This window comes from Phocoena sinus, chromosome 4 (genome assembly GCF_008692025.1).
Source record: "Phocoena sinus isolate mPhoSin1 chromosome 4, mPhoSin1.pri, whole genome shotgun sequence".
Lineage (NCBI taxonomy): Eukaryota > Metazoa > Chordata > Mammalia > Artiodactyla > Phocoenidae > Phocoena > Phocoena sinus.
In genome coordinates, this window is record NC_045766.1 from 135671719 (window position 1) to 135694385 (window position 22667).

The 22667-nt window shown below is 45.2% G+C and overlaps 2 protein-coding genes across 5 annotated transcripts in view; both read right to left on the reverse strand.

Annotated features, from left to right (window-relative positions):
- Positions 1-22667, reverse strand: part of RUNX1 (RUNX family transcription factor 1) — a 249573-nt gene that overhangs the window by 76157 nt on the left and 150749 nt on the right. For 2 of the 4 annotated variants that reach the window (XM_032630113.1, XM_032630115.1), the window contains exons 3-5: positions 21316-21354; positions 15278-15531; positions 9184-9340 (exon numbers count right to left, since the gene is read on the reverse strand). In XM_032630113.1, the coding sequence (XP_032486004.1) occupies positions 9184-9340; positions 15278-15531; positions 21316-21354 (450 nt within the window). Of the gene's footprint in view, positions 1-9183; positions 9341-15277; positions 18117-21315; positions 21355-22667 lie in introns of those variants that run through there. The other 2 variants (XM_032630114.1, XM_032630116.1) reach the window with 2 other exon arrangements.
- LOC116752918 lies at positions 1956-18126 on the reverse strand. The gene has a single exon (XM_032630117.1). The coding sequence runs from the start codon at positions 18095-18097 to the stop codon at positions 17165-17167; it is 933 nt and encodes a 310-aa protein (XP_032486008.1). The 5' UTR covers positions 18098-18126; the 3' UTR covers positions 1956-17164.

Consider the following 22667-nt stretch of genomic DNA (forward strand, 5'->3'; position numbering starts at 1 on the left):
GCTTCTTTTCGGATTACAGTACATATTTAATTTCATCTCTTCCATTGCTGATCTGAAATCGCAGTGCCCGCTGCGCATAAATAACCCTTCCGTGTCCTGAGAGCTGGCTCTATGGGGCCGAGGGATCAGCATAAGGGTTGATGTTCCCTCCCAGAAAAGTCATTCATTTAGACAAACAAAAGAAGCAGGTCCCGGTTGTATTGTTTGTTAGGAGCTCACAGAGTGGCCGTCAGCTTCCCTGCAGAGTCAGTCACAGCTACTGATCTTACCACGAAAAGTAGTAACCCCTAAAGTCTGTGTTACTTCAGGTAATCCTCACTGTACCCCGCCCCCTTTGGACAAAGGCTGAATCGGGCTCAGACAGGTCAAGTGACTTGCCCACAGACACGCAACCCTGAGCCAGTGTTCTCAACCAGTGTTTCTTCCCCCCACCTCTCCCGCAGGAAGCGACATTTGGCAAAGTCTGCAGACACTTCTTGTTGTCACCACCCATGAATGACATGGAAGGAATGCTCCTGGCTACTGGGTAGAGGCCAGGGATGCCACTAACCATCCCAAAATGCAGAGGATGGCTCCCACGACAAAGAATAAACAGCCCTAAACGTTGATGGCGCCCAGGGTGAGACACTGTCCTCCCAGGAAGAATTCAGTAATAGCCATGTGCTAACCGCTATGCTCTACTGCCTAGAGTAGGCAGAGTCCTGGGGTAGTCACTCATCTGGAGATATTTAATGAGTCCCCACTCTGTATCAGGCACTGGTCTAGTGGCTGGTGATACCACACAGTGCTGTTCTAGTTAAAGGCGGGATCTCTTGTGTTTTGAAAATTCTTGGAAGGCCACCTCTTGGGGAGTCCCACGCCCATCTTCATCCTTTCCCTGGCGCTGGGGTCCCAGCAACGCAGTGCACCAGTGCGCGCCTGCCTGCCACAGCTGTTCCCAAGCTCCTTCCCCGGTGACCTTCACTTCCCAGAACGTGGGCAGCGTGTGGGCTCCGTATAGCCCAGCTCAGACGCCGCCCGGGAATTCCCAGGAGGATAGCTAACTCTTCCAGGTCTCAAATGATTCGACACACAATTGATCTCCACGCCGAACCTGGGAGCTGGTTGCTTTACTGAGGAAAACTTACAGGAAATAGAAGGGGCAGGAAAGTTCGGAGTGAGGGCCCCCTGCAGAGTAAATGCAAACAAACAACCAACTGGAGACAGCAGTCACAGCAAAATGTATTCAAGAAACTCCACCTGTAGCAGACACCACTGTGATTCAATGAGAACACCTAGAGGACTCTTTTCTTCAGACTTTTTTCAAGTCATCTTCCCCTGAATCTTCCTGTATTATAGAAAATAGGTGATAGCAGAACCAACACGTAAGGGCAGGTGGGAGAAAGCTCCAGAAGAACCCAGCCCTCTGTCTGTCCCTGGTCCCTGCACACCTAACACGTGGGCAGCAAATCAGGGCTTCCTAGGGATGGACGGCAAATCAGCCTCTGTCCCGTCCCTACTCCTTCCATGCATTGTCCTTGGGTGTGCAAACTGACTCCTTTTCGGAGTCTGTAAGGTATTGGTCAGTGATGCATACCAGGACCTTGCTTTTAGCCCTTTTTAGTTCAAGTGTACACTGTCCACTCACACCAATTCATGTTCCTGGATTAGTGGATCTGTGGCCCCTGACTGAAGCCTGATGGGGAGGAGGATGGCAATGAGAAGCCAGCGTGCACTTTCACTGTTTCTGATGGTCCCTGTGGACCTGCACCTGTGTGGTATTCCTGAGGGAGCAGCTGTAAGTGGCGGGGAGTCCTCGAGGGAGAACTTTCCCTGCCGGGTGACCTCCTCCACCTGCAGCCTCTACTTCTGGCTGCCACACATCCTCCAACCCAGGAGATGCCAAGATGGTGCGATCCTATGCACACAGAACTCCAGTATATTTTCATATTTAGAAAAAGACTAATATGCAGTGATGCGCTCTCGTTTTTTTTTTTTTTTTTATTCTGTGTGAACTGAAGTTTTTCATAAGTTTGGTAAAGAGGCAGAAAGTGTTAGGGAAGAGAGGAGACATTTTATGACTTATCATGATCATTCGTGTGAGGCCAGCCCAGGGTTTCTCAGTCTCAGCGTGACTGATGCTTTGCAGGGGTAGGGCTGTCCTATGTGCTGTGGGAGTCACTCTACCCACTAGATGCTAGGAGCACGCCTCATCCCAGGGGTGACAACCAAAAATGTCTTCAGATATTGCCAAATGTTGGGACCCTCCGAGGGAGACCAAATTGATAGGCAGATTGATAGATAAGATCTACCAACTATGGCCTGCCCTGAGGGAAGGCAGAACATCTGGACAGACCCAAGTGCCACAGGTACTGGAAATATACCACGTAAAGAGGCCAAAGCTGTATTAGGATATGAGTTTAGACTGTTTCTCATTAATTACAGATAGATGGATAGATAGATGGATAGATAGTGACTGTACTCCATATAATGGTTTCAAATAGAATGAAGGAAAAACATCTCTAAAAACCCAAAACCAATGCCTAGAGCAAACTGGAGTGTTTCCACCTACAAACAGGCCCATCCCTCCTTGCCTTCTCTGCTGAGATCTGATAAGCACACAGGTCACCAACTGTGCTCAAATGCCTGTATTCCTGTGTATAGCCTTTGTTTGAGCCAAGGAGAGTCTCCTTTGTTTGCATAAGGTGACTCAGTTAAGGCCACACACCAGCTGCGAGGGTGCCTGCCAGACCTCCCATTCACCAGACCCAGAAGCATCCTTGGATCCGGAAGCTGGGGGGAGGGTGCAGCTCTGCAGACTGGGCTGCCCCTACATCCTTAATGACGCTCTTAAATCTCAAGGTAAAAGCAGGGATTCATCTAAGTTGAGAAACAGACAGGAAATTTACTCACATCTTTGAGCAAAACACAGTTTAAGTGGCTCCTACACGAATGTTTCTTCACCAAGGAAACCAGAGGAAACGCATTTTGAATCCAGTGGCAGGATGGCCACCGGGCCTCTCGAAGGAGGTTGTTGGGATCACCTTCTGATTTATGAGTCCTTCAACTACCTGAAACCCTCATTGGAGGAAGTTCAGTGACATAAAATGGAGTTCTTAAGTGGGATACACTGCTCGACATAGCCTAATAGAGACTGGAATGTGCTGGAATCCCAAATCGGCACCAGCAACAGGAATGCCATGGCAAGCTCGGTTCTTAACATGGACCGAAATACATCTCTGTTGAAAGTGGGACTCACATCAGGACCAGTGACGGAGGGTGGGCTTTGCCTGAAGTCCACTAACGCATGCTTATAAACATAAAATCTTGAATGCCCCAAGAGTGAGCTGATAAAACTGGCACCTTTGAAAGTATTCGCAGGCAGCTCATTAAGTCCACACTGCTCACGTATTAATTCCTGTTAATTGCTTTACTGGGGCTTCAGATGAGAAGACCTTGTTAGTATGGATTTAGTCCTCAAAGATAATTTGGTCCAGGAAGTCTTCTCAGTGGTGGTATGGATGGACACACACACACACACACACCCTTCTGGTTGAAAGTCCGCGAAATCCTTCAAAACCACGTAACCTCTCCATTTTGACAGTACATGGTTATTCATCAACATCCCCTTTCTCATCTGAACATGTTTTATAATCACCAACAGAAAGAAAACAATCATCAGACAATATACCATCTCTCTTTTCAACAAGTCATTTTTCTTTAAAAATAATAAAGAAAAAGAAACAGAATATGTTCTTCCATAACCAGTCTTCTCCATCCTCCCTTGCCCCTCGCCAACCAGCACAAAAGAAAATACAAAACTGACTCATTAGAACCAGAGCAGCAGTGCAGCCGTTGGCCGGATCACTGTTTATGTCTATAATGCTTGCTGCTGAAACAGGAAGCTCTAAAAATCACTCAACCATTATTTCTCTCGGAGGCACTTTCTGATTGATAGTCTTCTGTCCCCACCAAAAAGGGCTGCCTCAATCCAAAGCAAGCCGGCTGGCAAGGAAGGGGTTTGGGGGAGGGGTGGTGGAGAGAAGTCCAGCTTCTGCCCATCAGTTCTTAAATACTGTGCGTATAAATAACCTCAATTTAAAAAAGCTGTCCAACGCCATCAGCAACGCCTGGCACTTCATTAAATCAGCAAGAAAACCATGAAGAGGTCAATTGCAAAGCTGTGTGTTCCAGGCACAAGCAGTTTTCCAGAAAGCTCTCCTCTTTGCCATGACACCAAGCGGGACAGGGACTGCTGGGTGGTGGTTTGGGGGAGGGGTGGGAAGCAACTTGCTTTGAGAAAGTGTTTTTACTCTTTTACGGGCAAGTTGAAACAGAATGAGAAAGCTGATCTCTAGAGATGAATTCTACATCAGATCATGGGCACTAGCTTTCGCCCTGCCATCGAAAGGCATTATTTGCTAGGGCTGCCAGAGACTGCGTGTATCAGAGGCTGGGTCTTTTCCCATCAATATTTGCCCACACTGAAGTCTGAAAACAGATTTCAGTATATATATAATTTTAAAATGTAGATCAATAGCAATCCAAAAGAGGGGGAAAGTGGGAGAGTTGATTTTAACACAACTCTCCTCTTTTCCTTGTATTCTCTCCAGGAGACCTGACTGCCAGCTCATTATCTTGAATGTTATCCATGAAACAACACTGAGATTGTCAGATGAATTTTCCTCCCCCTACTATATGAGTCTGTGATAAAACAGAGAATGACTTGGATCCTGTGATAATACTGTGAGTCATTCAGACCATTTCTCAGTAGTGACCACTCCATAAAGACACGTCTCTGCTTAGAATACCGGTACGCTCTATCCTTTTCTACATGTACCTTTCCTTCAACCACAGTCTATCACTCATCTGAAAGGCAGCCTCCCCACAGTGTTCCCCGAATAACATAAAATACCTTAAGAATGAAAATGCCTTACGTAACAAACATTACGCAAATATGCAATAACCCCGATTGTGACAGCGTAAATATTATGTCTGGGAAGACATCCACAGCAAGAACATAAGGAAGGAATTTCATTTTATAAAAGAGTTGGGAAGGGTACTTGTTTGAAAGTGGGCAAGATTAAAGTTGCCAAGGAGATCAGCATAAACACAAATGTCCACCAAGAAATTAACCCCAGTCCTAACGGATGGGGGAGCAGGTGCCCTCTCTGGGCTGGTTGTGGGGTTCGAGGTGCAGGTCTGCAGCTGGGGGGCCAGGCAGTCACTAGAGAGGAGGCTGCCCCTTCGATGACAAGACAAGCCCTTCTCCTTTGCAAGGGACCATATGCGTGCACACCTGATGGCCTCTCAAAAGTCTGGACCAGCGGTTTGACTGGGATCTGTTTTCCTAATTATACACACCAGGTCCTGGCTATAATAAAAGCAGGTGTAACCAAAACAGCACAGGGTGTAAGAAGAATGTCTAACTCATGTGTTCGTTTATTTCCTCATTTTCCAGTTATCTACAATGTGCAGCACAGCGCTAGGCGGGCCCTCCATAGTCAAGGCAAAGATCCAGATTCAGAGATTCTTGGCTTGGCGGGTCCACGGATCCCCAGAAGGTCCATAAACAAGCTTCAGCGGCCCTGAAAACTGAAATTGTACAAGAAACTGTGTGTGTAAGTGCACGTGTGCATTTTTTTCCCCCTGGGGAGAAGGCTTCCAAGGATTTTCAAAATTATTCATGACGTTCCCAAAGATTAAAAATCATAGTCTTAGGAAAATCAGAAGGAAATTTGCAGTGCATTCTCTTCCCCCATTTACGATGCGGTAGATAATACGGTCTGGTAGATTTCCTCTTTGGTTCTAAAATGAATTAACTAAGGCCATAATCCCTGATTGATCGATTCCTTTACAACTGATTAAGTACTCCAATAGCGACGGGAGCTCTCACAGATTTCACTGCTAAAGTTTCTTCAATGTCTCTCGGCTGCAGCCATGATACACTTTCTTGTAACTGAAAATACCCGTAGCACCTGCCCCAATGACAGATGTCAGCTGATGTCAGCTGCTGCCAACGATCTCACCTCTTGATCCTGAACTGTGATTTTCTGGAGGTAAGGGATAGTCCCAGGACGTGAGTTTAAGTGTGAATTGTTCTGAACAAGAACCAGTGTGCTCCCGTCAGCTCCCCTCTTCTGGGAGCTGCTATCTCTTCTTCCATTGTAAAGGAACGGTTGATCTATATGGAGATACTGAATCAAAGGGAGAAAATTCCCAGGAGGAGACAGCCCTGAAGGAGAGATTTAAATTGTCAGGGCCAGAAAGGAGGGAAGGAAAGGAAAGGAAGGAGGAAGGTTCAGACTGCTGAAGCCTTCGCCAATACTTTTTAGGGGCCAGTGTTTTCAGCAAGGCCGTAAAAGCCGGATGGGCAGGTTTTCCCAGTTGCAGGCTGAACCCGAGGTTAGGAGCTGTGGTCCTGGACATCAGCCAGCACCCAGACAGATTGGTTTTGTCGAACAGAGAAAAACCCTTCCATGTTCAACTTCTGACAATTTCTACGAGGTTTTACAATCCCCAGGGACTGGCAGCTGAGACAAGAAAAGGGAGTTTCTTTTTCTACCCTTTATTTGGAACTGAGCACCAGGCCCCTTTGAGAATCCATCAGACCAGTGGCTTTTGACAGAATGGGAAATTGGCACTGAAATGTTCGGTGAGCCAACAGCCAGGACCTTCTCGGCCCCTGTGTGGTGTGTTGATGCCAATGTCATATTTTCAGACACATTTTCAAAACCAGAAAACGAAATAGTGGATAGTCTTAAGATCAAAAATGAAATAGTGGATAGTCTTAAGATCACTTAGTAAAACGTTATGAAACTTTTAAAGGACAAGATTCAGTGAGGCAGATTAAGACTAATTGTTAAAATGAGTGAGAGTCATCTGCCGTCTTCGTAATGGGAAGGAAATTGCAAAAAAACAAAAAAAAAAAAACAAAAAACAAAACCAAAACAAAACAATAAACCTGGCAGGCTTTGATGTTGACACTTAGACTTGAAAGCGTAAAATCAAGTTGTATTCTACCACTATGGGGAGAAATTATGAGAGAGTCAAACTGGGCCTTTTGATGGCTCATTTTGTCTTGTAGTCCTAACCAAAAAAAAGAAAATCATTCAAGACTGACAATAGACACAGTAACTGTAATTGGGCAAAACATTCATTTTGGGGTTCCTCTATTTTGGATTGCTTATTATCATGCGTGGGAAGCAGAGACTGCTCAAGACAGATATTGTCCATATATGGAGCGTTTCAATTAATTTTCTCGTTCCAGGTTATCAGAAGACAGCCCAGCCTTGGGTGCAGTTATTTCACTCTGCAAACTCAAGGGCATCCTGGCACGAATCAGGCAGCCAAAGGCAAACACTCCACACCTTGGGGAAACAGTTCCTTGTTACCCAAGTAAACACGAGCTTCTCTTAGTCACCCACTTGAAACAGACACGGCCAGTGAGGGGCGAGAAACGCCAGAAAAGAAAGCAGGCTGCTTTCAAAATTTCACTCTTTATCATCACCGACCTCCTGGGCCTTGCCAGAAAGCCACTACTGCACTTCTTATGGGAAAATGGCATGGGCCATTGAAGAGTTTCCAAAACTTCCATAACCAAAACCTGACCCGTAAACCCACATAGATGCATATGACGATAATACAACTTCCTCTGGAAATGCAACTAAATGATACTCAGCTGTGGCTTCCTAAGAACAGAAATCCACAGGAATTGACCTGAGGTGGTTACGAGGCTGGAAGGCATGGACCAGGCAGTAGGGCCTTTGTTTTTTATTGGCTTCTACTCATCTGAAGCCTTCAAGATGTTTTCTAAACGCACATCTCTGAATCGTAATGGGAATTCCATTTACTGAAAGGTGGGGACTTTTAATATAACAAGTGAACCCATAGAATGACTTGTGCCTTTATACCTTATAGCACCATTCATGCTTTCAATAAGTGGGTGTAATTTTCTTGGTATTACCCTGTTATTAACATAGTGCTATGAACAAATATTTTCAATCACGTTATAAGTTTTTTACAATTTTCTCTACCTTTGATTCTATCTCGAAAATTCCCCAGACAGCTAGGATAGCACAAAAACAATAGCGCAAAGAAGCAGCATGCCTTTACCCCCATTCCTCTTTGACTAATCAAATTCCCCCAAAATACAGACTTTCTTATATTTTTAAATGCCTTTATACAGACTAATGATTACTCTTATGTTTAAATGTCCATTGGTTGTACTTTTACTTTTTTTCAATACAAGAGTCAGCTACTGTTATTTAGGTTACCACGTCTTTTCTATCATACTCAAAATAACTTTTATTCCTAAGCTTATTCAATACTATATTACAAAAATGAGATTTTTAAAACAAACTATCTTACCTCCTTCAGTTAAACTAATACTACTTATTGCTATTTGTAAAATAGGACTAAGGTTCTTACAATACAAAGAAAACACAATATTTGAAAATAACTGGAAACCGGAGGAGATTACGATATGCCAAGATTCCTCTTTCTGCTCTAATACTTTGATAACGGGCACAGAAAAAGAAAACTACACATAGAACTTCACTGATGCAATCATTCCTCTGGAGGATCCAGTCTTTAATATTATTAGTACCTAAAATACTAATAAGGCATCCAAATTACATATAGGAAGGTCACATTGCCATCAAATTCACCAAGCCAGAATGTTACTATTTCTTCATATTTTACCATAAAAAATGCTTCCTTGAAACACATTTCAATCATCATCCACTATATAGCCCTTAAAATTATTAGAAGTGATCATTTGAAACTCTGTCACTTGTCAAAGGTAACACATGGGCCCTAAGTTAAAGGTTTCCAGTAAAGAGATATCTGAAAATTATCAAAGAGAGAGAACCCCAGTTGTATGATCTTAGTTTCCATGATGGTAAGTTTTATATTTTTTACATTTTAGAAAAGATCTGAGAGGTTTCCTTGAAATTCACAGTTCACGTTTTGCCTGCTCCAAATCAGTCTTAAACCAATTCCATAATAGAAAGCAATAGCGTAAAGCCAGATTCTGTTAAAAACATTAAATTTTAAATAAAAAGCTGACGTAGCAATAATAACGGGAAGAAATGACTGTGTTTCTAGGGAATCCCATCACAGAAACTTCTAGAGGTTTTGAAATCTGGGTTTGTTGCTATGTAAATACTGGGTATTTCAAGTTCAGTTCTGACAGATACATACCTCTTCCACTCCGACCGACAAACCTGAGGTCATTGAATCTCGCGACTTGGTTTTTCATGGCCGCTGTTGCATTTCTCAGTTCGGCTGAGTAGTTTTCATCATTGCCTGCCATCACAGTCACAAGAGTGCCATCTGGAACGTCCCCCAGTGCCACCACCTAAACACCAGACATCAGGCATGTTAGAAACGTTGATGTCATTTGCATAATTATTCTAAACTTGAATGTATATTAAGTGATGCTTTTTAGTTTGCGAAGGAATAACAATCTTAAATTAAGCAAAACAACAGAAGAGTCCTTAATGGGAAGATTTACTTTAAATTCCACTATGCAAAATTATCAATGTTTAAATAATAAAACATTCACCTAGTGAAGCCACATAAGGTCACAGAGTTGGAATAACACTCACTAGAGCAAGGACTTTGAAAAGCTATGCCTTCTCACGAATACAATCATCTCTTAATTCTTCATATTTGAGAAACAGAATGTCTTGCTTTTTATAAGTTTATAACCTAACCCATCTTTCATTTGTCTAGACCTCCACCGACAGGCCGAATAGGGCGGATTTTGCCTTTTAGGTGTTTAAACTTACTTCTGCTCAAATTAAATGGGATTGCTACCACTGAATTGCTGACGATCCTTGAGTGACTTAAACTCTCCCTTTGCAATTAGTTCATCCTTGTTGCCCCTACTCGCTTCTACTACCTTGATTTTCACTAGCAGTGAATTCTGGTATGCAAGAGAAAAAAATCAGAAACATGCCCTTGGCTTAATACTAACTACAAAATCAACAGACCTCGGAGAAGAGGGGTGCTCACTTGGATGCGCTCCTCTGAATTCAGGAGCGGAACTACGTCGCATTTTTATATCTGTGAGTCCCAGAGATGTGTTAACTTGGGACCTTATAGATGACTGAGGTTTTCTCCAAACCCAGTTGATCTTGAAGAAGAATTCCTTCAATGTAACTGAATGGGAATGGATTTCTATCAGAACTACTAAAGTAAACCAGTAAATACATATTTTTTGACACTTAGGTAAAAAAAAAAAAAAAAAAAAGCAGCAATTTCAAGGTAAAATGCTTTAAAGAGCATGGCCCAAAGATGCTTCATGCAGTAGTATCCAATTCTTGATCATCATTTGACCCTTCTAGAAACTATTTTCTTGATCAAAACATTTATTCTTAGCTATAGTTCCATTGTTTGTGTTTTTTAAGGTAGTTGTAGAATTTCAAATCAAGATGCCCCAAGTTCTACTTATTCCTATCACTTGCGATACCCCTTATGGTACTGTCTCAGTCACTAGTGAAATGTGTGCTCATCATTCCAATTATATAATCGTTTTGGGGGTTTTAGTTTTGAGCTGTGATAATAAAGCATTCTACAGTGATTATTCCTCCTTCTGTTTTCCACCTCCCCATTTTTACCTAATATTTGCTACATAATTTGGGGGGGTGACACCTATACTTCAGTCCTCTTTTTCTGTCTGTAAATAAGGCTGCCATAGGCTCTCTTGGATGATACAAAAGCCATGTTTCTCTAAATTCCCATCTTCATTGCCTGCTTCGTCATCACCCTTTCTCTGTGTCATCCAGATGACCATCTATTGTTTTTATTCCCGAGGATGCTGTGGCTCTTGGATTCTAAGGAGTACGATGGGGAAAATGAACCAACTCACTATAAGGGGTGGACGTACTTCCAACCCCAGGACTACACCAGGAGAATCAATTCTCACAGCAATAGGTAGGTATGTTCTTCATCTATTTTATCCAACTTGCACTCTTATCTTTCTTTCCATCCAAATGGACATGTTTTCTATACAGGAAATTTAAAAACACAGCTATTTCTTCCCCAAGCACCCTCTAATTAGGTATTTAGAGCCCATTATTAGTATGTTTGTTGCTGTTTAGTTAAGAGCAGTAATATGACAATTCCCTTTTGTTTCAAAAATATTACTGAAATAAATCTCCTTGATCAGTTATTTAGTTATTGTTACCGTTTTTTCTATTCCCATAAAATATACTTACTTTATTCTGCTTTTCTCAGTCTCTTAAAAATCCCCCGTCCTTTTTTCCCCCACTGTTTTCACTTCCCTCTGTAAAATTAGCTCACAATGTTGCAATGTCCTCCTTGAAAACATATTTTTACTCTCTTTTCCCCATCTCCCTGTGATGACCTGGCATCTCTATTTTAATTCCACTTTCAGTAAGCATACAGGGACCGGATCAACCACATGGGTTTCCAACTGAATAAGTCCTTGTTGGTTAAATAGGTTGAAATAAATAAATCTTGTTTTATAACTACCAAATGTTTTCTAAATCACCTTCATCCTACTGGCCCCTCTCACAGGCTCCACGACTGTGCCCTCACTCATCTTTCCAAAACGATCCTCATCAGTAATACGGCAAATTCACGAGGCCAACACCAAATAGAAACAAATAGAGAGTAAAATAATCATGGTGGCTAAACAGGAAAATGCTGTTGATGTTGGAATTTAAGACTAAACAAATCAGGAGTTTAACTCCTTCTTTTCCCTTTTTTTAAACTGTAGCAAGAGTCAAAGGTATTTCGGGGCTCAAAGATCATTTACTTGGCCTTTTATAGGTTTTTCATGGTGGGGGGAAGGGAAAGAATATTAGATCCAGGAATATTACATTAATAAAGTATATCACCTAATTATTAGCAAGCATTCTTAGACTAGGAAAAAGAATTTAAATTTAAAACTAACGTGTCTATTAATTTGATACAGATTTGATCATTGATAGGCAATATGCAGAGATTTTTGAAAAAAAATCTAACTTCAAACAGAGAAAAAGAAGCAACTGGAATGAAAAGCTATAAACAATAGGTAAGGAAACACAAACATTTACATTTTAACACAGACCAAACAGACAAGAAGGGACTTGCTGGCCAAAGGATAGCTCATTTTTTTTTTTTTTACTTCTCTGTTTTTAAAGTATCAGGAAGTTGGGCAAAATATCAAGCCTCGTCTATGTTACAGAACCTTCCCACACTGTTCTTGGTCGGCCTGTTCACAGTTCAAACTGGCATTTTAAACTAACTCTAATTAGGTTGAAATTACAGTCACAATTCATTTATTTCAAATCCCTTAATTTTCCAGTGTTATAAAGAAAGCTGTGGGGTGGAACTTAACATTCAGCTGAGATGATATTTAATGCATAGCTAGGGGACCACGATCTTGCTGACACAAACGTTACTTATTTCTTTCCTATGAAAAGAATATTACTATCAGTGCCCAAGGCCTCCGAACTTGCTGAAGGCGTGTTTATGCCTTTGGACTCTGGTGTACCAGGGCCTAAATGAACTTTAATATTATAGTCTTACAAAATATATCCTAAGTCATCCAAACAGCCTTTTTGGCTGCTTCTGTAAATAACGGGTAACAGTAGCAAATTTAAGATTTTCTCGGTAGCAAAATAATGGATCTCTTCTAGGCTGAAAAATAAAGGTGTTTCGTGGGAGAAGGTGGGGGGCACTTTGGGGTCCAGGATAAGCAATTAGGATGACTGTAATCTATTTTAAGGAAAATTCATAACTTGAAATCTCCCTTTAGTTTCAAAGATTAAAGCTGAGGATTTACACGTATTCAGAAGACTCCTAAAGAATCACTTCAATGCTCTTTTCACCAATATCATCAGACTTTATCACTGTTTTTCATTTCCTCCTCCTTAATACAGGGAATGTAATAATTCTTTACTGATTAACTTCTTAAAGAGATTGTCTGAGGCTTATATAAGATCCAAATTTTAAAGTAATAATTTCTATAGAAACTGCTTGGGAGGTAGGTGGTGGAAGATGAGTACAGACTGGATTCAGGGACACACAGTGAATGAATCAAGTCGGATACAGTCACTTTATTCACGTTTGGCTTGCTTTATCCCTAATCTTTGCGCCTGTTGCCTCCTTGGAAAATTTGCCTGCTCCTTCCGTTATGCAAAGAGCAGGTCTCCTTCCGAAAGAGGCCCCTCTTTATGGGGACGGGAGCGGAGACAGATTATTCATCGAGTGGTCTGATTCCTCTGCTGTCCTTGCCTTTGCCCCAAATGTTCTCAAGACCCACTTGAACTTTTCTCAAGAGACCTATACCTTGATCTTTAACCTAGAAACTATCACTCAGTAAAACAGATTTTTTTTAAAAGTGAATTGTCAAAAGTCATTTTAAAACGGAAACTTCTATGGTTATTAAGATTTCCGCTAAAAGGAATTCCCTGATGGCTCATGAAAACAATTTATATGATTTTTTTTTCATTCTTTTAGAAGAAAATAAATACTTTCATGTGGTGGCTTGAGAAACGACATCGCTTTAATGTCTGAAGATTCTCGCTTAATCACTTAGTGCTTGGGGTGTGGGTCCCTAGTAGAGGAGGAGAGATACAGAAGAGACTTGATTTATCCCAAAGGAAGCCACAGATCCCTAAGAACCCACACCCTTGGCGTGTCCAGAGCACCTGGTCTTAAAGGACCCTTTGGTTGATTATCAGCTTGTCTCCTCCCCTCTGTACTTATCTGAAAGTGACCCCAGGGCCCATCCCTGTCAGGTCCTCTGGAACTGAGGGAGAGCTGAGGAGGTCTGCCTGCTGAGTCTGTTTATGTAAAGGGATTAGAGTGATTTCAAATTGAAATGGGCTCCTAACCCAAACCTACAGAGCTCGAGGAAGGGACAGGAAAGCATCCCAGTGGCTGCTCAAACTTATCCTCATTTTCATCCCCCTCAAAAACTCCTGCTTTCAGAAAACGGAGGCAATTCTACAGACACAGACAATTGCACTTCTTTTGGTTGTTTGTTTTAGAAATCATAATCTAAGTTTGGAAGGTATGTAAAGCTTAAAAATAAAGAACTCTGACAGTAATTTTTTTTAAAAGTGAACATTATTCATTGTCACTAACTCAAGATCCAGCACAGGCTTGGAACCATAAAAAGCTTATATTAAATTAATCGCCCCTTAAGGGGACAATTATTTAACCAGATTTTTTTTTTTTAAGAAAAAAAGAGTAGCTGATCTTTACAGCTTCCCCCCCCCCACCTGCTTTCCTTAGTCCCTGCAATGAACCGGAAATGACTGCACTGATTGTATTTAAAAGCCTGCCCCTTCTTCAACTCACCCAAGACAGAAGAACTGAATCCCCACCGCCGAAATGAAATGTCTGCTGTTTGCTGCCAGGGTGGCGGTGGTTGTCTAAAAACGCCCGGGGTTGTTTATGTATCCCCTTTGAAGGCCAAGGTTTTTATAGGGAGCTCAAAGCTAGGGCAAGATCAGGGGTGAAAAGTGAACGAGGACCTCTCAAGCTGCTCGGCTGAAGTTACCCGGTCCACACCGCCCCCTCCTCAAACAGCAAAGCGGGCGGATTAGACGGCCGTCTCACGCTAGACAGCCTTGCCTCCTTCCGCTGCCCGGGCTTAAGCTAGGTGAGTCGGCGATAACGTTCAGTGGGGTACCAGGCAAAGAAAGAGCATTCGCTACTTGCGGCTTCTGGCAGGAGCAGCCTAGAAGCTCGAAAAAACTCTTCAGAAAACTTTTGCAAACTTAACTACTCCCGCCGTGGACTTTGAACCTGCTAATTCCTACAGGGCTGTTAAAGAGGGGGTGGAAGTGGAAAGCCTTGACAGTTTTCCTTGTCAGTTTATTTACATTGACCCGAAGGTATAAAAGTATCTCTATTTTATTTCCTGACGTCTCCCTCAGAATGGTTTGGGTGTCAAGCCAGAGGCGGGGAGAGAAGCAGAGGAGCTGACAGACAGGCTTGTCCCTGCCGGGTTATAACTTTTCCTACTTTAGATCAAAGCTAAGGACCCCTGCCGGGGAGAGGTCCAGCCGGCCCTCAGTGGACGTCTTTGGGGGCATCCAGAGTTTTTTGGCCATCCTTGGAGGCCGCCGCGGCCGGTTAAGGCGGGCCCCTCGAGGGTCGCCACGGCAACGCAGCATCCCCAGTCTCCCGAGCTCAGGGGGATGGACCACAGGCCTCAGCGCCGGCCCCTTTCTTGAACCCGGCCCCGCCTGCCTGGCCGCTGCCCTCCTCGATCTCCCCGGCCTCGACCGGCCTCTGCCTGTCCTCCCTCCACCCGCTCCGGGCCGAGTACCTTGAAAGCGATGGGCAGGGTCTTGTTGCAACGCCAGTGCGTGGGCAGCACAGAGCACAGGAAGTTGGGGCTGTCGGTGCGCACCAGCTCGCCCGGGTGGTCGGCCAGCACCTCCACCATGCTGCGGTCGCCGCTCCTCAGCTTGCCGGCCAGGGCGGCGCCGGCGTCCGGGGCGCCCAGCGGCAGCGCCTCGCTCATCTTGCCCGGGCTCAGCGCGGTGGAAGGCGGCGTGAAGCGGCGGCTCGTGCTGGCATCTACGGGGATACGCATCACAACAAGCCGATTGAGTTAGGACCCTGCAAACAGCTCCTACCAGACGGCGACAGGGGCGCGGATCTTCAGCAAGCAGCTCCTGGGAGACCAACATACAAGTTCAGGGAGCTTTATTGCTGTGGGGTGGCTGGGGAAGGGGGCAGACTAAGAGTTACTAACAGTCCAGGAGGGGGAAAATTCTAGTTTTGCCGATCGGCCTCAGACCCACGCAGGACTCTTTAGCAACCGACCGCTCAGTGCTTTAAAAAGTGGGCGACCAGAATCCAAAGTCAAGTGCCAAGGGAGACGATCTTCTGAGTCTTGCTTTGAGAGTTTTAAGTTCAGTCTTTGGCTGTTACCAAAGTTCCCAGAGGCAAAATTCCCATACACTTCCTAAAATATTTATGCGGAGAGCAAAAGGACCAGCAAATACATAATTTGGAAGTTCCAGTAGTTAATTGCCTGTCAGATTTTTCCCAGGTGAGTTTTGTCTAAAGTCCAACACAACAGAAAATACACGAGGAGTGTCTTCCAAATACGGCGCCACTTTTTATCATGCAAAACTGGCTTCGGTCCTCAAAAGCAAGAGCTGAGACTTCCAAAGGTCCTGCTGCTAATGTATGTGCACACATATATATATATAAATATATACATATGCTCTACTTCATAACATATTTACAACACAATCTGTAGAGAATTTAAACACAACAGAAATCCATTACTGTTCGCTGCAGGTTTTTTTTTTTTTTCTTTCTTTTTAAGTAGCCTTGAAACTCAGCTTCAGTAGTTGGAGAAGGGCTGGGCGAGAAGTACTTGTCATGTTCTCAATAAATTCTGGCAAAATGCTCAGTTCAGAAAATTCAGCTTTTCAAAGAAAAGCTAATCTTAAAAAAAAAAAAAAAGTCCAAGTCAATGACACCTAGAGTTCAGCTCTCCACATCTGAGAACTCGGGTTTGGGGATGTTGGTTAAGTTTGCGGCTGGTCCTGTGGTTTGGTGGGAGGTGAACAGCAGCCGAGTCACACGCACGCAGGCACGCACTCTTCGGAAGCCAGCCTCTGTCTGCATCGACTGCGGTGAGTCAGCCCCGACTTGGGCAGTAACGAGACGATCTTCCTCCAACGTCGCCCCAGCGTCGGCCGGTTAACTACTCAGACGCGCCAATACCCACGATCACAGCGTAACCGCAGCAGGTGGAGCGGGCCTTGTGAGGAGGCTCCGCAGCGCAGATCGAAACAGACGGGGCGGCTCCAGTTACACAAGCACGCACACACTGTCACGCACACGCAACTTCACCACTCGCCTCGAACCACAGCGCACTTTCTCCAGCAGTTGCCAAAGGAAACAACCGGGTGAAAGTTCACACCCAGGAAAGAAGTTGAACCATCCAGCCAAGAAACCAGTTCATTCAAAAGTAAGAAAGAAAGAAGAAAAATAAAAATCGAAGCTCCGACGCGGGTCGAGGAGAAACAGCAAAGACTGACTTTCTTCTGGTGTCCCCAGGAGCCCCGGGAAGAGGTGCCTGCCGGCGCAGGGCCGGGCAGCGTGGTGCCCTGGCTGGGTCAGGCCGCGGGGCGCCCGTCCTGCCTGCGCCCGCTGGCTCTATGAATGAGAGTGCCTGGAAATGAACGTGCTTTTACTGTAAGCCCGGCCCGAGGAATTCCATTCCCTCAGCTCGTTTGCATAGGGGCGGCCGCTGGCCAATCACAGGCCTTTCCGGTATCAGCCAGGGCGCGGCTCGAGGCCGCGGGCTCCTGGAATTGGCCCGCGCGCCCCCGCTGCCGCCGCGCGCTACTGTACGCAGCCGGGGTGGAGAGTCCACCGCCGCCGCTGCCACCCGGCGTTCCCCGCGCATCTGCATCCACGCACACACACGAACACACGCACACGCTCCCACGCTCGCCCCAGGCCCCGCCCCGTTGCGGACCGCGGCCCTGCGGCTTTGCACACACGGGGGGTTGTGTGGCCGCCTGCTTTGGGGCTGCAGTGAACCGCCTCGCCAGGGGCGGCCGCGGTCCAGGGACCGAGGAGGTGGAGAAGAGGAGGCCTGCCGGCCTGGGGAGGACTCGGGCAGCTTGCTGAGCCCCGAGCAGCCCGGGACCGGAGACCTGCCGTAGGGAGGCGCCCCGCGAGCCATCGAGATGAATCGGCCGCCGCGAGGCTCCGGAGACCGGGGCCGGATCGGCCGGGCGACCCCAGGCCCTGCGCGGCCGCGGCCGAGACTCTGCTTTCCCGGCGTGGATGGGATTCGGCCGCGAGGGGGCCGGAGGTCCGAGGGCCCGGCCGCGGAGCCGTTCAGCGCGCCCACACGGCCCCGTTGGCAGCTGCGGCGAAGTGGCGCTGATTCACTTAATGAGGCCAGACGGTTGTCGGTCTCCATGGTTTTTGTGTTTTTAGTTTTCTCTCTTAGTTTGTTTTCTTTAATTGGTGTTTTATCGCCGCGGCTGGGCTGCGGATTAATTACGCAGCGCGCCTTAATCAGGTTGATTGAGTTTAGAGGCGAGCAAAGGAGTTTCGTAGTTAGAAAAGACCCCAAAGAACAAGCGACTGGAAAGAAAGTTGAAAGCATCCGCTCCGCTCGCTCCCCATCCTCGGAGCGTCGGCTCCCTCGTTAGGCCCAGGTCGCCCGCGCTCCCCACCCACCTCCGGCTCCCCGGAAACGGCCCCGGCTCCGCTCCCTGCCCGCGCGCGCGAGCCGCCGCGGGTGTTAAGCCCACCCCGGCTTTGCGCGCTGGCGGGAATTTCCCCCGCTCCAGTCCCCGCGGCGCCGCGGGCATTTTCGCGGAGTTTAGAGGGGCCACTCCCCCGCCCGGCCGCGGGGCTCCCCCCTCCGCGCGGAGTCCACCCGCTCCCTCCCTCGGGGGAGGCGCTCACCCAATCCCCCCACCCCCGTCGACTCCCCGGGCGGGGGTCTCTGGCCCTCCCCCCGTGGGTCCCCTCCCTGCCGCCGGTTCGGACTCTCCTCGGGCTCTGGCGCTGTGGCCTGCCGGAGGCAGGGGCCGTGGCGAGCCAGTCGCGGAGGCCTTTCCGGGCGCCCAGGCAGCTTCCCTCGCCCCATGCCCAAAGAGGCCGGGAGGTGCTGCGGACCGCGGGCTCAGGGCGGACGCTAGGGGGCAGCAGCCGCCCTCGCTCGCCGCCCCGGGCGCCCAGTGGCCTTGCAGCGCGCCGGGGAACGCCCCCGACGGCGCGGGGCTCTGCCGGCCTTCTCGCGGCCTTTAGGTCTCCTGTACGAACTTCAGTTGGGGAAGAAACGACAGGAAATGACCGCCCAAGCCAGCCTGCGCGGCATTCCCGCCCCCACACACCACCCGCTATACCGGCAGCGCAGCTGGCGGCCAGGGAACCCTCGGACAGGGGTCCTGGCTGTCCTGGCCGGCGCGCGTTAGGGTCTCTTCTCGAAACCCCTTTGCCCGAACCCCGCCGTCGGCCGGTCCCAGGCCGTCGGTGCTGCAGGCGTCCCGGGCGCCCTCCATCCTGCCCGGCTTCTCCCCACGTGGGCCGGTCCCCTCGCGCCCCTCGCTCCGGAAAACCCGGGACGTCTGGGAGCTCCCAGGACCCAGCTGCATTTTGTTTTCATGGGTCTGGGGTCTCAGAAAACGCCTTTGTCTTTTTCTTTAAAAGTAATTTTGAAGAAGCCGCATTTTAGGTGTAAAGACCCCAAACGTCCTCTCTCCACCTGGGCCGAGGGATTCCAAATACTGCGCAGTCCCAAACCTCCCTGTCTGCCGCCCCTCCTGCCCGGGGCCACAGTCGCTCTGCGTCGGGGCTCGACGCTGCCCGCTCTAGAGGCGAGTTCGGGCGGAGTGAAATCTTTTTGCTTCAGCTCAAGTGCATTTCCCTAAGAGCCGATCAAGCGCTCCTGGGGGCCGCCTCCAAGTGCATCCCCGTAGACCCCCACGGACGGGGGCTGGGACTCTGGAGATGTAGCGGTCTGGGGTATGCCGCCGCTCGGAAAGGTCAGAGAAGGCTCCTCTGGGGCTGCGACCGTTTGCCTGAAACCCTAAACCCTGCGAGGGGCTGCGGGGCGCACCCTGCGCTGCGGTCTCCCGGGCTGGGATCAAGTTCCCTTAGTAAGGTACAGCGATAGATGCACCAGGTTTACCCTTTCAAGGGCAGCGCGCTGCTCAGCTCAGAGTCTCAACCAGTAAATCCCAAGTTCGAACGCAGACACGGATGATAATAGCAAGGAGAGCTTTTGCTGATTTATTCTGAATCGGGCCACCGGGCGTTTGGGGCTCCCCAGACTTTGCGCAGGTTATAACTGCGTTGCGCGGTGCACGCTTGAAAACCAGAAACAAACAACACTGCCCCTCCTTATCGAGGGACTAAAATGAATGCAAAGCAGGCAGCATGGGGCTCAACTAAAGGATACCCGGAACCCCTTAGTCTGAAGGGCTTTTTACATAGTTTATGAAGTTGAGTAACCATGTACGAAATGAAGAATTCATTTCCACCAGAAGCGCTCATTTAAGGGGCGATATAGAATTTCCCTTTCCCTGCCTCTCTTAAGAGAAAAGGAAAGGAAACATTACAGTATACACTCCTGGTGTTCCCCTGGAATAATACTAAAACCTACTTTTGTCATAATACAATACAAAAAATATAACGAAGTAGTATGTTGGGCGAATGCTGTGTGACAGATTCTTCCAAATTTGCTGCATGGGGGAAATTTCAAAAAGGCTCATCAACTGACTGAATGAAATGTAAGTTTTCACAGTGAATTTAAAAAGCAGTATTTGGTTAGTTGGAAGAAAAAAAAACAATTTCACCAGAAAACAACAGCTTATTGACATTTTTTCTACAACTTTAGGTAAATATATAACTATGGGGAGGGCTCAGAAAATATCTATTTCACATTTTTCCCTCTTTCAAAACCCTCTCAAAAATAAATAAGACTCAACCATTCTCTTAAAATCCCCCTCTGTAATATGATATTTCTAAAATTACTTTTCTAAAAATGTAATATTTCTAAAAGAATTATTTCTGCTTTCAGTGACTATTTTAATGAAAATAAAAATACAGAGAATGTATTTTGCTAGTGGTTCTGGACCAAACTGCTTCAGTTTGTACTAATGTCACAGGGAGGGAGAACAATTTTGTTGAAGACTAACATACATGTTAATGTATGTACAATACACACTGTCCAGTTTTCAACATTGGAATTTAATTAAACATCCCCTTCCCCCAGTGGATTTGAGATTATTTCACTTTTGAAGTCTAATAACTTTGCGGACAAGATCCCTTAGTTCTTCCATTATGTCTTTCCTCTATGTAATGACTTCCATGGGATCCTGCGGTTGATATGTGACTATTTCACTAACTTTGTAAATCAATTTACAACTCACAAGTAGCAAACTGAGAAAAAAATTTTTTAAATCTTTAAAAAAATTATGGATGCTTAGTAAACATTTTACTCTCATAAAACTTTTGCATTAGCACTGCTATAGCAAAAGTAATAAACTAGGTAATAACACATAGAAGCCAAGCTCTATTTTTTTTTTTTTAGAGAGTCATATAGAGTCATTTAATAATAAACAGCAGAATGCACCTGTGGTAAATGCTGTAGAACCGAGGGTATCTTTTAAGGTTTCACTGGAACATTTTATATGTTTGACATTTACAATATAGAAAACAGCTTTTAAGTATTTTTGAATCAGCAAAAAAAAGTGTTGATTATTTGGTTAATTTATATCGTGAGTTATTTATAGCGATACACGGATAAAATGTCATATATGCATATATGAAGGTGCATATTTTGTTAAAAATATAATTTGGAATCTAACATACCGTGAACGTCTCTAGATGGATTCATTCCATGTACACATTCTGAAAAAGTAGAAAGTAGGAAAATAAAAATATTTTTAATATTTTAAAAATATACTGACAGCAAACACCAAATAAGTTGATTAATTTAATTTTAATTGGAATCAGTGCCAGTGTAAAAACTAAGTCCCCCCTCTCATTTTTTTTGGTAGCTTGTTGCCTCTCACACTTTGTTAGCACTGGAGATTTTTATTGCATATTGTCTAGCTTTGGCTCAAAAATAAAACAGTAAATCATTATATCAAAAATGAACTGTTACCTATGCATATGATTTTTATGTACCTTTGACCAATGTTTTTCATTGCTAGGTAATACTGAATCTTAATCTTTCGTAGAATCACCTCTTTCAAGCTCTATATGTGATGCAAATGTGATTATTGAATGAACATTAAAAATCCATTTGGAGAATGTAGGGATGGATCACAATTCATAGTGAAATTAAAACCAAACCCTAACTTAATACAAAAACATTTAAAAATCTGTAACATGCTAGAAACTAAATGCAAGAAGTAAAAATATGAATAGTTTTCAAAGTGATAAAAAACAATTTGGAATATACCTTCTAAAAGAAACAAACTAGTAGATAAATGTTATGATAATTTACCTCCAATGATAGGACATTTTAGAAAGATTTCCTCTTTGCTTGATTTCCTTTCCCTTTGCTAGGAGGGCAGATTATTTATATGGAAAGCTTTCATTCTTAAAGTAACAGATGATATCAACCATTTTTGAAAATATTTGTCATGTGATAATTTCCATATATGAATTACTATATACCGCTGCATGTACAGTTACAGGTAAAGTCACAGGTAGATCCATTAAGCAAAGCCATGTGAAGCTATTCCTCTTTCCCTTGAATATCTATGTATAATGTCCTGAATGTGAAATTATTCCATCAGCCTTGTATATTGGTAATGGTCAGCACTGAATGATTAACGTGGAGGAAATAGCATTTTTCAAAGCCTTAGGATTTGAGCATTTCAAATACTGCAGACCTAAAGCTTTCAACTCCACTGCACAACATTAGTATAACATAGCTTAAATAAAACCTTTAAAACTAAGAAAGGAGGTAATTATTTCAGATTTCTGGATGCTGTTTGAATAGGCAGGAGAACAAGATTTTCAGCTCCTTAGTCTTATATTTTTGCCAAAGCAAAAAAGGCAACTAAAATGATAAGGGGTTCTGAAGGACTGCCCTATGATAAAAAATGAAAGGAATTCAGTATGTGTAGTCTTAAAGGAGCATCCTTAAAACACGCACATACACACACACACACAAACACACACACATACACACACAAGATTGTGGTTTACAA